Raw genomic sequence first — 13,468 nt, forward strand, 5'->3', positions numbered from 1 at the left:
CAGTGAAACACCTGGACATTTTCTAATTCAACAGCTCCATAAATATGGATTCTCACATCGCTGCAATGATGACACAAACCTCAACGGAAATGTATTTATTGTATGACTTCAGAGTCTCATTCGGCTTTACACTGACTTGTAATCAGTTAATCTGCAATTATCATCAGTAAACACATATTAGAATGAAGGGCTTAGGGTAGTCTATAGGACTATAGCAGACACTAGGAGAATGTATACTTATCCTCATCAGAGAACTTCAACTTCAAAGCACTTGCCCTCCCTTTCCTGTTTTAAAATAGTACTGAATCCTAAATCTGAATCGTGTAAGAGGGTATCGTAGAAAAGGTTAGTAGGCACAAGCTTGTGTATTAAATACCGAGATAAATTAACCCCTTAGCCTTGCATAAGAGGCTGATGGTAAAGGTGACCTCACATGACTCTTTAATCTTAAAGCTAATACACATCTTTAAAGGACAAGTTCGGTATTTTACACTTAAAGCCCTGTTTACAGATCGTTTCTGATGAAATAGAACAGTTAAGATTAAAATTTGGACACATGCAGCTGTCCCGAGAATTTTAGGTTTATTTCGCTTTCCCCAAAACCTCTAGAATGGGTGTATAGGTGCACTGGGACAATCCTTCATAAAACGCATTAAACTTTCGTTTACAAAGACCTGAAACTCACCGAGTGGTCAGGGGTGTTCACTGATATGCTCACACAAAAATCGCTGCAAAAGATGCTTTCCAACAGGTTTTATCGTAGTTTTTGTCCAACTCCATTGACTTGTATTGAATGTGCTGTGTGAGGTACGGTATTACTCCGCCGCTTCTTCTTCTGCTTCTTCTGTGTATTCAATGAAATGCCAGTGGTTTGCTTGCAATTGGCAAAGGTGCATTATCGCCACCAACTGGGCTGGAGTGTCTATTATTCAAGCTCTCAACGGAAGAATCTACGGGTGTGAGACGTTTGGAAAAATAGATCCACAGTTTTACAACGAATGGTAAAACACCTGTTGGAAAGCATCTTTTGCAGCGATTTTTGTGTGAGCATATCAGTGAACATCCCTGACCACTCGGTGAGTTTCAGGTCTTTGTAAACGAAAGTTTAATGCGTTTTATGAAGTATTGTTGCAGTGCACCTATACACCCATTCTAGAGGTTTTGGGGAAAGCGAAAGAAACCTAAAATTCTTGGGACAGCAGCATGTGTCCAAATTTTAATCTTAACCGTTCTATTTCATCAGAAACAATCTGTAAACAGGGCTTTAAGTGTAAAATACCGAACTTACCCTTTAATATATGGAAACACGAATGGCTTGCAGAAGTGACTAAGTTCCTCAAAATGTGTAGTTTCTCTAAACACTTATGACATAATCCACGTTTGAGCAAATACACCAAACATAGAGTTACATTGTACCCTCTGGCTAAGTCAAATCTTTACACTGAGGGCCAATACCTTGTAGTAAGTGCATATCAAATTGCCCATTCACCATGACACACTTTGAGAGGGAAAGGGCAGCCATTTTGTATTTATTGACCTGGAATGATTAATCTCTGCATGGGGGATACAGAAATAATTACCTGCATGATTTATGCTGAGAGAAAGAAAGTGAGAAAGGGGAGAACTGCTGAAGAGTTGTGTTTCAGCCCCAGCTGACATAAACTTCGTCCGGGTATAATTACTTTTGGTCAACACCAACGTGTTTTAAAATAAATATATGAAAAGACACACACGCACGCATGCACACACACACACACACACACACACACATACACATACACATACACACACACACACACACACACACACACACACACACACACACATATATATATCTCCTTTCAATTAAATAAAAAATGCTTTGGCTCAATTTCACAAATGGGCCCTCTTCATAAATAGCAGAATTAACAGAGGAAATTACCTTTATGTCCCTAATCAAATTGCCAGACTCTCTAAAAAAAGATGCTGATAATATCGGCAAACCCAAATTGCATGGCAAAACCAATTAAAACAATAATAATGCCACAACAATTTATCTCTGATGTACTGAAGCAGTGAGCTGCCCAGTCAAAAAGCATTAGACTAAATGAGAAAGAGAGAATACTAACTGTTAAAAAAGGGAAGAGTGAAACTTTCCAATAAATCACACAAAGAATGGAAAAAAGTAATCAATGGAGGACTGTGTAAAATTCTGACCATGCTCCATCAGTTCACCTCGAACCCTTTGCTTTGATTAAACTATCAAAGTAGGCTTGTTGGAAAATTTGCCCTTTGCCAAATAAGTTTTATCTTTAAAAGTGAATGATAAAAAAAGCAAGATATTTCAGATTATCAATCAGACAAATGGAGGAAAGAGGGAGTTTTTTGTCTTTGGTACAATTTTAATTTTCTTTTCTTGGTTATGAGCAAAGACCTTGTGTTTGTTTACCTGGGGTTCCACAGATCTCCACACTCAATGTGCGTTCAATGGTTTTGTTCTCAAACGGAGATCCCTTGTGGTCACTGCAACACAAAGGGGAAAAAGTTATGAGAACATGAATGGAGTGCTGAAAGTGATTGTGTGAGCTTACAAATGGAAATGAAATTAACAAAATGCCTCATCTTTTTTTTCTTCTTTTTTTTTTAGTTCAGATTGTGTCTGCTCTACAAAAGTTGTGTAAAAACTCTCTCACTTACTTTGGAGACTCTGGGGTCAAAGGAAGTGGCAAGATGGTTGGTTTGGCTGCAGAACACAAAGGAGCATGGGTAATTAATTTACTAATTCACACTGTGCCCAATATATTTCAGGTCCACATCTACTACTAAATATCTTAGACTCAATCAGTGACAGCAAAGATGTTACAAATCCAACCCTGCACTGAAAGGCTAGATGACTCTCCAGCCAGAAATTTGGAGAAAAACCAATAGTTGGACCCCATAGTTTTTGTCTTTATCTGACTGCATTTTTTGAGAGGCAGGATGAAGTGATGGTTTGTGTTCAGTTTCTCAGCCCATCATACAAGGTCCACCACATTCCAACAGTCAGAATGAGTAGAAAACGTAAAACAGACTATGACATGAAAAAGAATGGCACAAATGTTTCATACTGCTAAAATTATGTCTAAAAAGAAGATATTTTGCATGCAATTGAAACCAAAGCAGAGGAAGAAAGAAGAGTCAAGGAAGCGTGTGCAGTTGCCTGAGGCTGCGACCGTCTCCAACTGCAGCTAGGTAGTATCTCTCAGTTAGACAGCTATATTACGACAGCCTGACAAAGAAGCTTTTCAGCACAGATCTGAGTTTGAAATTGGGCACGTGATAGTTTAAAGTGTTACAGGCGTACCTCGTCTTTCATTTATAATTAATCTACAGACAAAGGTTTGTGCCAATTCAGAGGTTTATCCTTTGGAGTGAATTGTGTGGCTGTCTGCTTTTGTTTTAGCTCCCAAGTAAATGTTAGGTTTGTGTTAGTGCTGGGGTTAGTGTGTGGTCAAACTGGGAAGCAGTTAAAGGAAGAGAGGCAAAGGAGAGAGGGCAGGGATGCAGCAATGATTACCTAACACTGGTGGGACTTGGTCATCAAGGTGCCTGCAGAGTGCCTGTTTTTGTGAGTCGGAGGGCGTGTGCTCTGGAACTAAAGAGTCTGGGAACAATGGGCTTGGCAGGCCCTGTGAGAATGACATGGGGCTGCCTATGACATATTCAAAAACATCCTCCCCAGCTTGGCCTACCAGATCATGCAAGCTGTCTCCTGTCACCTGTTCTGGCATGCTTAACCAACTCTCTAGGTCTAATTTAAGCTCTGTTGAACACTTAAAATCACTCTGGTCGGCCACACTAAATGTTTGTTTGTGTAAGCTAGGTGTCTTTCTAGGGTGATCACGGCTAGCTTGATCTAAGTGTCCGCGGCTCTCTTGGACTCTAGGAGCCAAGTCAGGTAGGTCTCGCCTATTATTCTGGGGGACACTGGGCAACTGCAGGTGAGCCCGGTAACGGGCTGGCCTGGGCCTGGAGGTGAGCATCTGACTGAGCATGGGGTGCTCTAGCTCTTGCCTCCTTTTCCTAATGGTCACCGTGATGTGCCTATTAGCACGGCCAGCCTCAGCCAAGCCGCCTGCCTCAAGGCAAGGACCACAGCTGCCTGCATGACCCGTCTCTCTAGGCGGGAGAGAGTAAGAGTGCATGTACCTAATAAAGCGGGCAGCGGCCAGGCTGCCTGGGTCAACAGCTGGCTGCAGGCCTGGCAGCCTCCCCTCTTCGCCGGAGCAAGCATGGCCACAGCCGCCTCCACGGGACAGCACAACGGAGGCGGATTGCTCCCCTTGAGTACACCGCCGCCACTTCCCTGCCCCCTCACCAGCCACACTACACGTGCTGGCTGCCTGGCTCTCACCTCGCTGGGCCTGCAATGCCAGCTGCTGCTGCTGCTGCTGCTGCTGCTGCTGCTGTTGCTGCTGTGATGATGGGGAGGCAGAGGACGTCTTCTTTTTGGAGGCGGTGGAAGAGGAGCAGGACGACAGGGACGAGAAAGAGGAGGTGGACGAAGACGATGGAGAGGAAGAAGATGAGCAGGAAGAGGTGCAAGCCCCTCCCCTGTCCTTGCCGCAACCTGTCCAGGTGCTCTTGGCTTCCCTGGCTTTGGTCTGGAAGGCCTCGTCACTGGAGGTGAGGTACTTGAGCAGCTCAGTGCAAGGGCGTCTCATGGACCGGTTGGGACAGGCCCCACGTGGTTTGCTGTTCCAGGGGTTGTCTGTCTAAAGAACAGGAATCAGAGAAAGAGAGAGAGAGAGAGAGGGGGGGGGGGGCAGAATGAGTATGGCATGTAACAGGGGACACTGGTAACATAGGGAGATTAGAACAGGGGGTTATAGCGCAGAGGTGGTTTAGTCTCCCAAAAGGCAACGTGACTGTGTTTTTCCCATCATCTTAATTACAAGGTCTTGGGATGACTCCAGGAAGATCTGCATGCAGGCAGCAGGAGGAGACAGTGGTGTCCCCTGGGACACTGCCATGTGCAGAGCTCCAGAAACAGAGTCAAAGTCATTATGAAAAATTAACTCCTCAAAGAGAGTTGTGCATGTGTATGAGCATGTTTGTGTGAAGGGGAGAGAATTATGCATGATGTTCACCTCAAATAAATACTATTTTTTCTTCTAGTTTACAACATGACTGGGCCTGTGGTAATAAATTATTGTTTTTGTGACTTTGTTAATTATATCAAGACATCTACACATTTTCTTTATTTCATGGAAATGAGATGGTGCCATTCCGAAGTCCTGAACGTCATTAAGGGTCACAAACTTTTAGATGAGACAGTCACAACACAACGTAATCAAGCTTTAGACTATTTGTATAATTTATCAGAAAGCAAAAAAATTACAAGAAACTAGCAGATGAGCTCTGGCACCAGGCCTTTGATGCAAGAAGTGCAGCGAGCAGCTACCTTGGCAACAGCAGGTGTTGGTCTGATCCGTTGGTTGCTGGCTGCATGGTTCTGTGCCTTGCCACCTGGGTATTGATTATAGCTGAGCTGGGAGTTAGCAGGCGCCAGGAGGAGCTTCTTCAGCTACAAACAGAGCAGAGAAACAGATCATAAGGATTACAGCTATGAATTTATTACAAACTCCAAACAATATTTATATTACATTTATGCATTTGGCAGACACTTCTATCCAAAGTGATTTACATTGCATTCAGGGTATATAGTTTATTGGTTCATGCATTTTCTGAGAATCAAACCCATGACTGTGGCGTTGTTACCTACACCATGCTCTGCTGTTTGTAAATATTGTCTCTTGCAAGCCATTTACATGTATATTTTTCAAAAGATTCTCTCTGTAAGCATCCTGTAAGTTAACAAACCGATTTATTTGATGACAGCAGTATCATGTGCATATAATACATTTATGCAATATATGACTATATGGGTGATGCAAACTTAAACTTTACGGATTTCATTTAGTAGGATATGAGTCAGATCAAAATAATAGTGTGGCAGTATGTCAGGTAGATCAGGTGCAATGCTTTTTCTGTGATACTCATCAGATTCTGATGTGATGAGCATTAATCTGCTAATACACAACAAAACAAATGCTATGTGGATTGCTATTGCTTTTTACTGCTGGTTTATTAAAGAAAAATTCAAATAGTCTACTTGATTATATTGAATTATTTCAGCATATTTTTCATTGCTTGTGAGTGTTGTGCATGTTTCTTTTTGCAGTAATGAACAAAGCAATTAACACCTCAGGAACACTGATATACTTTGATCTGCTTTTTCAACAGAGCTATGGTTATGTTCTGTGCAGACATCAATAGGAGGCTGCCAGAGCTGTTGTCTGGCGAGTCTGTACCCATTTTTGGTGATAGGCCTGCAGCATCTCCTTATCTGGTGCTAGTGAAGACCAGACAGAGGGAGTCAGGGAAAGTGAAAGACTTTGGGACGGAGAAAGACCGAGGGAAGGAAACAGAATGAGAGGGCCATGCTTCATGGCAAAACAGGATTGGGCACACGGGAAGCACGGAAGGAGCGTTTCTTACCAGGGAAGGCTCCTCTGGCTCTGGGGTGCGTGGCGAGCCATCGGGGGTGGAAGGACAGCTCTGATCACTGGCATTGGTCACGTCCCCATCTGCCAGGGCCTCGAACGAAGGCAAACCGTCTTCGTCCACTGGGATACTGTCCAGGGTTTCTGTGAGCACTGCCAGCAAGTTGGCCTCATTTTCCTCATCTATCTTCTTAAGGGGGCGAAAAGAAAAGGGGAAAGAGAAAGAACAGTGGAAAAAAAGGGACATTTTAGTCTGGAGGAGTCGATTTTGTTTTCAGACTGAGTGGAGCAGTGCTCTATAATCGCTAATAGAAGATGGAGATTTTTTTTTTTTTTTTTTTACTACAAAATCTCTTTCAACTACAAATTGCCTAAGCCACATGAGTCAGCACTGTCAGTCATACATTAAACATGCAGCTTACTGGACCAAAATAATATCTCCCCTAAGAAACCCATTAACTGAGCTGACACACAGCAACTACCCAGGGAAGTAGTGAGAAAGAGGTAAGAAACAAAAAGAGGGAAGTTAAGTTCCTCCAATCCCTAACTCAGATGTCTCAAATGGCTCATCAACAAAATTCAAGCTGGCAATCCATAGATAAGGAGCCTTATTATGAACTGAAATAGATGCAATATTTTTTGAGCATATGAAGTGTGATTACAGAATCAAATGCTAAATGCTGCTTCCAGTCTTTGATGTTCCTGTCTCTGTCTCTTCTGCAGATGGTAACACAGAAGGGGTAGTATCTGTAAAGCAGTGGCTGTGGAAAAGTCACAGGCACTGGAAGTTCCAGCACCAAAACCCACGGGACTTAGCAATTGCAAAAGATAAACACCAAAATTGCTGGGGGACGTGGCGTATGCAGGCCAACAAGAACAAATCCTTTTATGCACACCACAGGATTAGCATCGCTTGCTGATAGCGTTCGGGCACAATTGTGATGGCTGCAGGGGGACTGTCCTCTTTAGATAGAAGTGTTGCATTGCTTAGCCTTCAGTCCCATGTGCAACGATCACCCCGTTTGATCCCTTTTCTATTAATAGTTTCCCACGATTACACACCAGCATCTCCCCATGCTCACGGGAGCAGCTTTTGAGACATCAAAACAAGGCCATTTTACTTATCTCACTCTATTTAAGAGATTTCACTGATAGACTGATAGAGCTAACGTTTGATTAGTGCACTGACAGGGAGGAAAATACTAAGCCCGACTTCACTGAATTCATAATGCCCTCCTTAGGACATGTTTCTTAATTCTGTATTGGATTAGATAACAGAGCATTTTTCCGAGATATGACAAAACATTCACAGGGACACCTGAGTTCTGACGCAAAGCAGCTAGAAAGCCTGCGACTTAGCCTGCTGCCATTTAATGGTTGGCTAATAATGTCCTTTCTTTGAGCTATGCTTTTGCTGTCTCCCGCAATTTGTCTTCTGCAACGTCATAAAAACTCAGGCAGCCAATAAAACAGAGGGCAATAACAATAAGTATTTCATTCCAGCTAATTTTAATCCTGGTTATTCAGGATGACTTCCCGTAGATGCTCATAATTTGGTTTACAGAGAAAAGTTTTTATTCGTTTGAGGATCTTCTTTACGGAAACAGTTTTCTCAATAGCAGCATGCACGCAAATAAGGACTGGTGGTTAGTAAAACTACTTGTTAAGTGTGAACTCTAGCTCAGACTTTATCTAGAATGACAGAGGGTGCTCCGGGGTTTATACAGCAATCAAACGTTCTGCCAAAACCTGCACTCCTCTTTCAACATTGGTTATCTCGTATATTCTATGAAACAGGCTCAATAACCTTTGTCCTCCATTCAGACTCATAATTCAAAGTGCAACCAACATTTGCAAAGTACATCCAGCCCAGTGCCAGAGTGGTCAGATTTGCCTGGCAACCTCTGGAGCCGTGTCCACAGCCATCGATTGCCTCTGGCAGCTCCAAAGAAAAACGGCCTTGAGTAAGAAGGGAAGAAAAATAGAAAGGACCTTTCCCATTCCGCTTAATGGAGCCCACCGAATTAAACAGATCTTAACAATCGTGGGCTAATTGTGGGATCACAATATATTAACCTGCTCTAATTCTAAAGGGTGCCATTCATGGCTGTTTTACCACAAATGCTTCAATTAGCCATAAAACACACTGGCAAGCGCTCGGTAGTCACACTCCATCTAGCTCCCCTCCTTTCCCTTAGTACTTCAGAGGCATGCCAGCATTCACCATTCATTCATTATCAGGTGCGCTCTTTTGTTATCAGACAGGCTGTCTTTGAAATTGTCCTTGCTTTAACTCTTTTATTGAGTTCCACCTAAGCCATTGTATTCCTGAGATATAACTTATGCCACTGATAACAGGTTAGCATGGTCCTTTTCTTTTACCCATAATTTACCCACATAATTAACTTCACTACAAACTGAAAAATAATCCATCCAATATCATTCAGGGATCTGAGCGAATACCCCACAGGTGACGAAAGAATAAAAAAAAAAGATAGTAAAATACGAGGCTCGTATTTCCTGTGTGTCTGCGGCCTTGCATCTCCGCCGCGACAGAGAAGGAAAACTCTGCAGGTAATAAAACCTGGAAAGTCAATTACTCAGAGTGAGTTTTACAACCAAAGCCTTGCACAATCACAAGGAAGACATTAAATGAGCTAGAATATGTGGAAAAAGTTTAAAGTGAAGATTGGTGGATTTTTCTTTCTCTTTTTATTCTCTCTAAAACCAAAACACATCTGAATATTGTTTTGCTCATTTCAATATTTGTCTATAATTTGACTAATTCTTGCTGTGACACAAACAAGGTGTGTATGCCATTCAGAACTGGATTATGAATGCCTTTTGAATTTCAGTTCAAATTCAGAATTTGAATAGAGGTGGTGGTAAGCAGGATGGAGAATTGTGACCCTGGATCACAAAACCAGTCATAATTCGCACGGGTATATTTGTGGCAAAAGCCAACAATACATTGTATGGGTCAAAATTATCCATTTTTCTTTTATGCCAAAAATCATTAGGATATTAAGTAAAGATCATGTTCCATGAAGATATTTTGTAAATTTCCAACCGTAAATATATAAAACATTTATTTTTGTGAGTGAATGCAGCTCAATCGTGAACATAAACGGACAAATTTAAAGGGGATTTTCTCAATGTTTAGATTTGTTTGCACCCTCAGATTCCAGATTTTCAAATAGTTGTACCTTGGCCAAATATTGTCCTATCCTAGTAAACCATAAATCAATGGAAAGCTTATTTAGTTAGTTTTCAGATTATGGATAAATCTCAATTTCAAAAAATGTACCCATGTGACTGGTTTTGTCATCCAGGGTCAAAATTTTATAACTGTACATTTTAACTTAAAGCACAAGTTCGTAAAGACTTTGAATGCTGGTTGAACAAAGCCTCATTTGAAAGATTTGAAATAAGATTTACAAAAAAAAAAAAAAACTTTTAAGGTTTATAGGCTTTCTGGAAAGTGAGAATGATTAGTTTACCTCTGATTCCACAGCTAATAAATCCAAGTAACATACTACATTATGTGAGCTTGGCCTGGTCATATCATTGTGGGTAGGAAGAGAGAGAGAAACATGGTATAGAGCACTGAATATGACACTTATTTAATTCATGGTCAGCAAAAAAAGAAAAAGAACCAAAAAAAAAAAAGAGACCACAATAACTATTATACGTCACACATCATATTGACATTATCAAAAACATTCCAACGTAAGCCTCCCTCAATAAGCCTAACCAGATTTTGTCACAGTATACGTAAATGGCACAGCAGTCATATGTCATACTCAAAAATAGGATTCTGCCAGTGGAATCACTAGAACTATTTCAAACCTCATTTCCCCCGCAAATGATCCTGCAAGCTGGGCACCGAGGCATGCCTGCTCCAGAGGCAATGATCACAGAGAGACGGAGTATGGCAAAGATTAACTTTTCATAACCCTCACCAACATTACCACCCCCCTGACACAGTCTGAACACCACGACCAGAAGCTTGAACAGGTACCAATCAAACTCATCAGCAACAAGAACCATTGCTTATTTTAACATGTAAACAATCAGAATAATGCATACTAGTGAGGAGTCATCAGACGGATATTAAAATATAATATTGCCAATTTATTGCAAGTGCCCGTGACCTGATAATCGGAACCAAAAGTGAAAGAGATGAAAAGGACTACAACAAACTGACAATTTAAATGGATGCACTAATCATGAAGAGAGAAAGGGGAGTTTGCATGCTGTTTCTTAGCTGTGGTGCAACAGATGGTCCACAGCTCTGTTTCTAATGCAATTAGAATAAACTTAGTTTTCGGTGCTCAGACATATTGATGCACTACTTATTTTAGAAACTTGTCCAATAACGCTGACACTAGGGTGCTCGGGTTCCTAAAGAGCTGGAGTCTAAATATGTTAATGCGGTGAAGAAAAGAAAAAACACACATCGTTATTCCTTTTTGAAACGTGCATGTGAACAGAACTTCGCTTAAGTCAGAGGTGGCAAATCTGCAGAGGTAGGCAATCTTTTGTGAGAATAAACATACACAGGATGGCGATCATGCTATGATGTGCTAGACAGCCAAAGAAAATGCAAGGAAGGAGGAACGGTATGAAAGGAAAGAGAGTCCTGTTTCATTCCAATGCAGAGAAACAGCCATGCATGTGGAAACGTGGACATATAAAGCTGATATTTAAGCATGTAAAGTCACCCTCTTCTCTTTGTTAAAAGTGCTTTGTTACCCTCCGAATCCTCCTTTGACCTTTCGGCTGTTGGCACGCTTATGAGCATCAAACCGCAGGGCGGCCCGTCATTTGTCACCATGATATCAGCAGCAGGGCACATCATTACCGACACTGCACCCAGCACGCGGAGGAGCGACAACAAAGGAGAAAGACCTGACTATAGTTCTCTTTCTATAATAAAGCATATGTGTGTTACCTGCACAAGGGTCAATTGCCTGAATACGTCTGTATGAAAGCAGAGAGCAAAAAAACGCTTAGATTGCATGCCTGCATGTTCTATCATGAACACATGCTCTCGTTCGAGTATCCATGAGGAACGATTGGGGTTACAGACTCCAATATCAAAAAATGTATGGTAATTGAAACCACCAAATGTGTGTGGAAAATGCAGTCAATTTGATTCGGTTGCAGAAGGTCATTCTATTCAATTTACACTCAATGCTGAGTACAGTAGCCAGCAAAACACCTGAAAGCAAATGATCTTATCAGAACCCACTGCACTGCTCTCACCCCTACTGGATAAAAGCTATTTGCTGATTACTAAATAAATGCATTATCTTTTACCTTGACTTCCATCTCCTGTAGGTGAGGGAAGATCTACCAGACCTTGACTTTGTGAGACGATTATTCCCATTGCGCTTTAAACATGTTTTTTTTTCTCTTCCTTTTCTCTCTGTTTGTGTGTACACTGCAGTTCAAAAGTTTGGGATCGGTAAGATTTTTTAATGTTTCTGAAAGAAGTCTCTTATGCTCACAGAGGCGGCATTTATTTAATAAAAGAATAAAAAAATTAAAAAAACAGTGATATTGTGAAATATTATTACAATTTAAAATATTTTTTTTCTGTTTGAATATATTTTAAAATGTAATTTTATTACTGTGTTGGCAAAGCTGAATTTTCAGCATCATTACTCCAGTCTTCAGTGTCACATGATCCTTCATAAATCATTTTAATATGCAGATTTTCTGATTTCTGATTATTATCAGTTGAAAATAGTTCAAAAGAACAGGATTTACCTGAAATAGAAAACTTTTGTAACATTATATACACTATTGTTCAAAGGTTTGGGGTCAGTGAATACTTTTAATTCAGCAAGGATGCATTAAATTGATCAAAAGTGACAGTAAAGACATTTATAATGTTATGACAATTTATAAATTATACATAACTGTTTTAAACAATGATAAGAGGAAAAAATGTTTCAGGGCTGTGACGGTGGCAGTTTTTTACCACCGCGGTGGTAATGGACCAACTACCAGCGGTGGCGCGGTGGTTGGGAAATAGGCCTATATATAGAAAAAATATAAAGGCCTATGTATATATATATATATATATATACATATATATATATATATATATATATATACATATATATATATATATATATATATATATACATATATATATATATATATATATATACATATATATATATATATATATACATATATATATATACATATACATATATATATATATATATACACATATACATATATATATATATATACATATATATATATATATATACACATATACATATATATATATATATATATATATATATATATATATATATATATATATATATATATATATATATATATATACACCTCAATTAAATACATTTTGAATTTTTTTTTAAAATAAACGAGGCTCAAACATCCAGCGAAACTAAAATCCCCCGCGTGTGTGAAACGTGCTTTACAAATAAACTTGACGCACCTTACCAAGTCTAATAATAAGCACAAACTGTGTTAAACAGAATCTGACATGCAACTAAAAAGGTAGGCTATCTGTCCTACAGCGTTTTTCTACTTTACCACTTTACTAATCTTACTGATCCCAAACTTTTAAAATGGCATTGCATGTACAATGTACATTTTGTACATTATCAGCATAAATCCAGATCATCACTTTGCAACCCAAATAATTTAAACAAACAAACAAACAAACAAACAAACAAACAAACACACACAAAATGAACGAACAAACAAACAAATTAATCAACGAATGAATGAATGAATAAATCCAGTACCTAGAAAAAAATACTAGAGCTATTTACGATCTCTATTCTGGACAATGTTTAAACTTCGTATTGCTAGCATTTCTTGTGTTATTGCCTCCTTAAAGATATCTATATTGCCATTATTATGTAATCATCTGCTGGTCTTCAAGTATAATT

General features: G+C 39.9%; 1 protein-coding gene across 3 annotated transcripts in view; it reads right to left on the reverse strand.

Moving 5' to 3' along the window:
* The window catches only part of ppargc1a (peroxisome proliferator-activated receptor gamma, coactivator 1 alpha), a 47,798-nt gene that overhangs the window by 15,416 nt on the left and 18,914 nt on the right, over positions 1–13,468 (reverse strand). The window contains exons 3-7 of one of the 3 annotated variants that reach the window (XM_081359518.1): positions 6,520–6,714; positions 5,423–5,545; positions 3,536–4,733; positions 2,677–2,722; positions 2,429–2,502 (exon numbers count right to left, since the gene is read on the reverse strand). In XM_081359518.1, the coding sequence (XP_081215644.1) occupies positions 2,429–2,502; positions 2,677–2,722; positions 3,536–4,733; positions 5,423–5,545; positions 6,520–6,714 (1,636 nt within the window). The remainder of the gene's footprint in view (positions 1–2,428; positions 2,503–2,676; positions 2,723–3,535; positions 4,734–5,422; positions 5,546–6,519; positions 6,715–13,468) is intronic. The other 2 variants (XM_081359519.1, XM_081359520.1) reach the window with 2 other exon arrangements.

Source organism: Scardinius erythrophthalmus (genome assembly GCF_964197995.2).
Source record: "Scardinius erythrophthalmus genome assembly, chromosome: 2".
NCBI classification, from domain to species: domain Eukaryota; kingdom Metazoa; phylum Chordata; class Actinopteri; order Cypriniformes; family Leuciscidae; genus Scardinius; species Scardinius erythrophthalmus.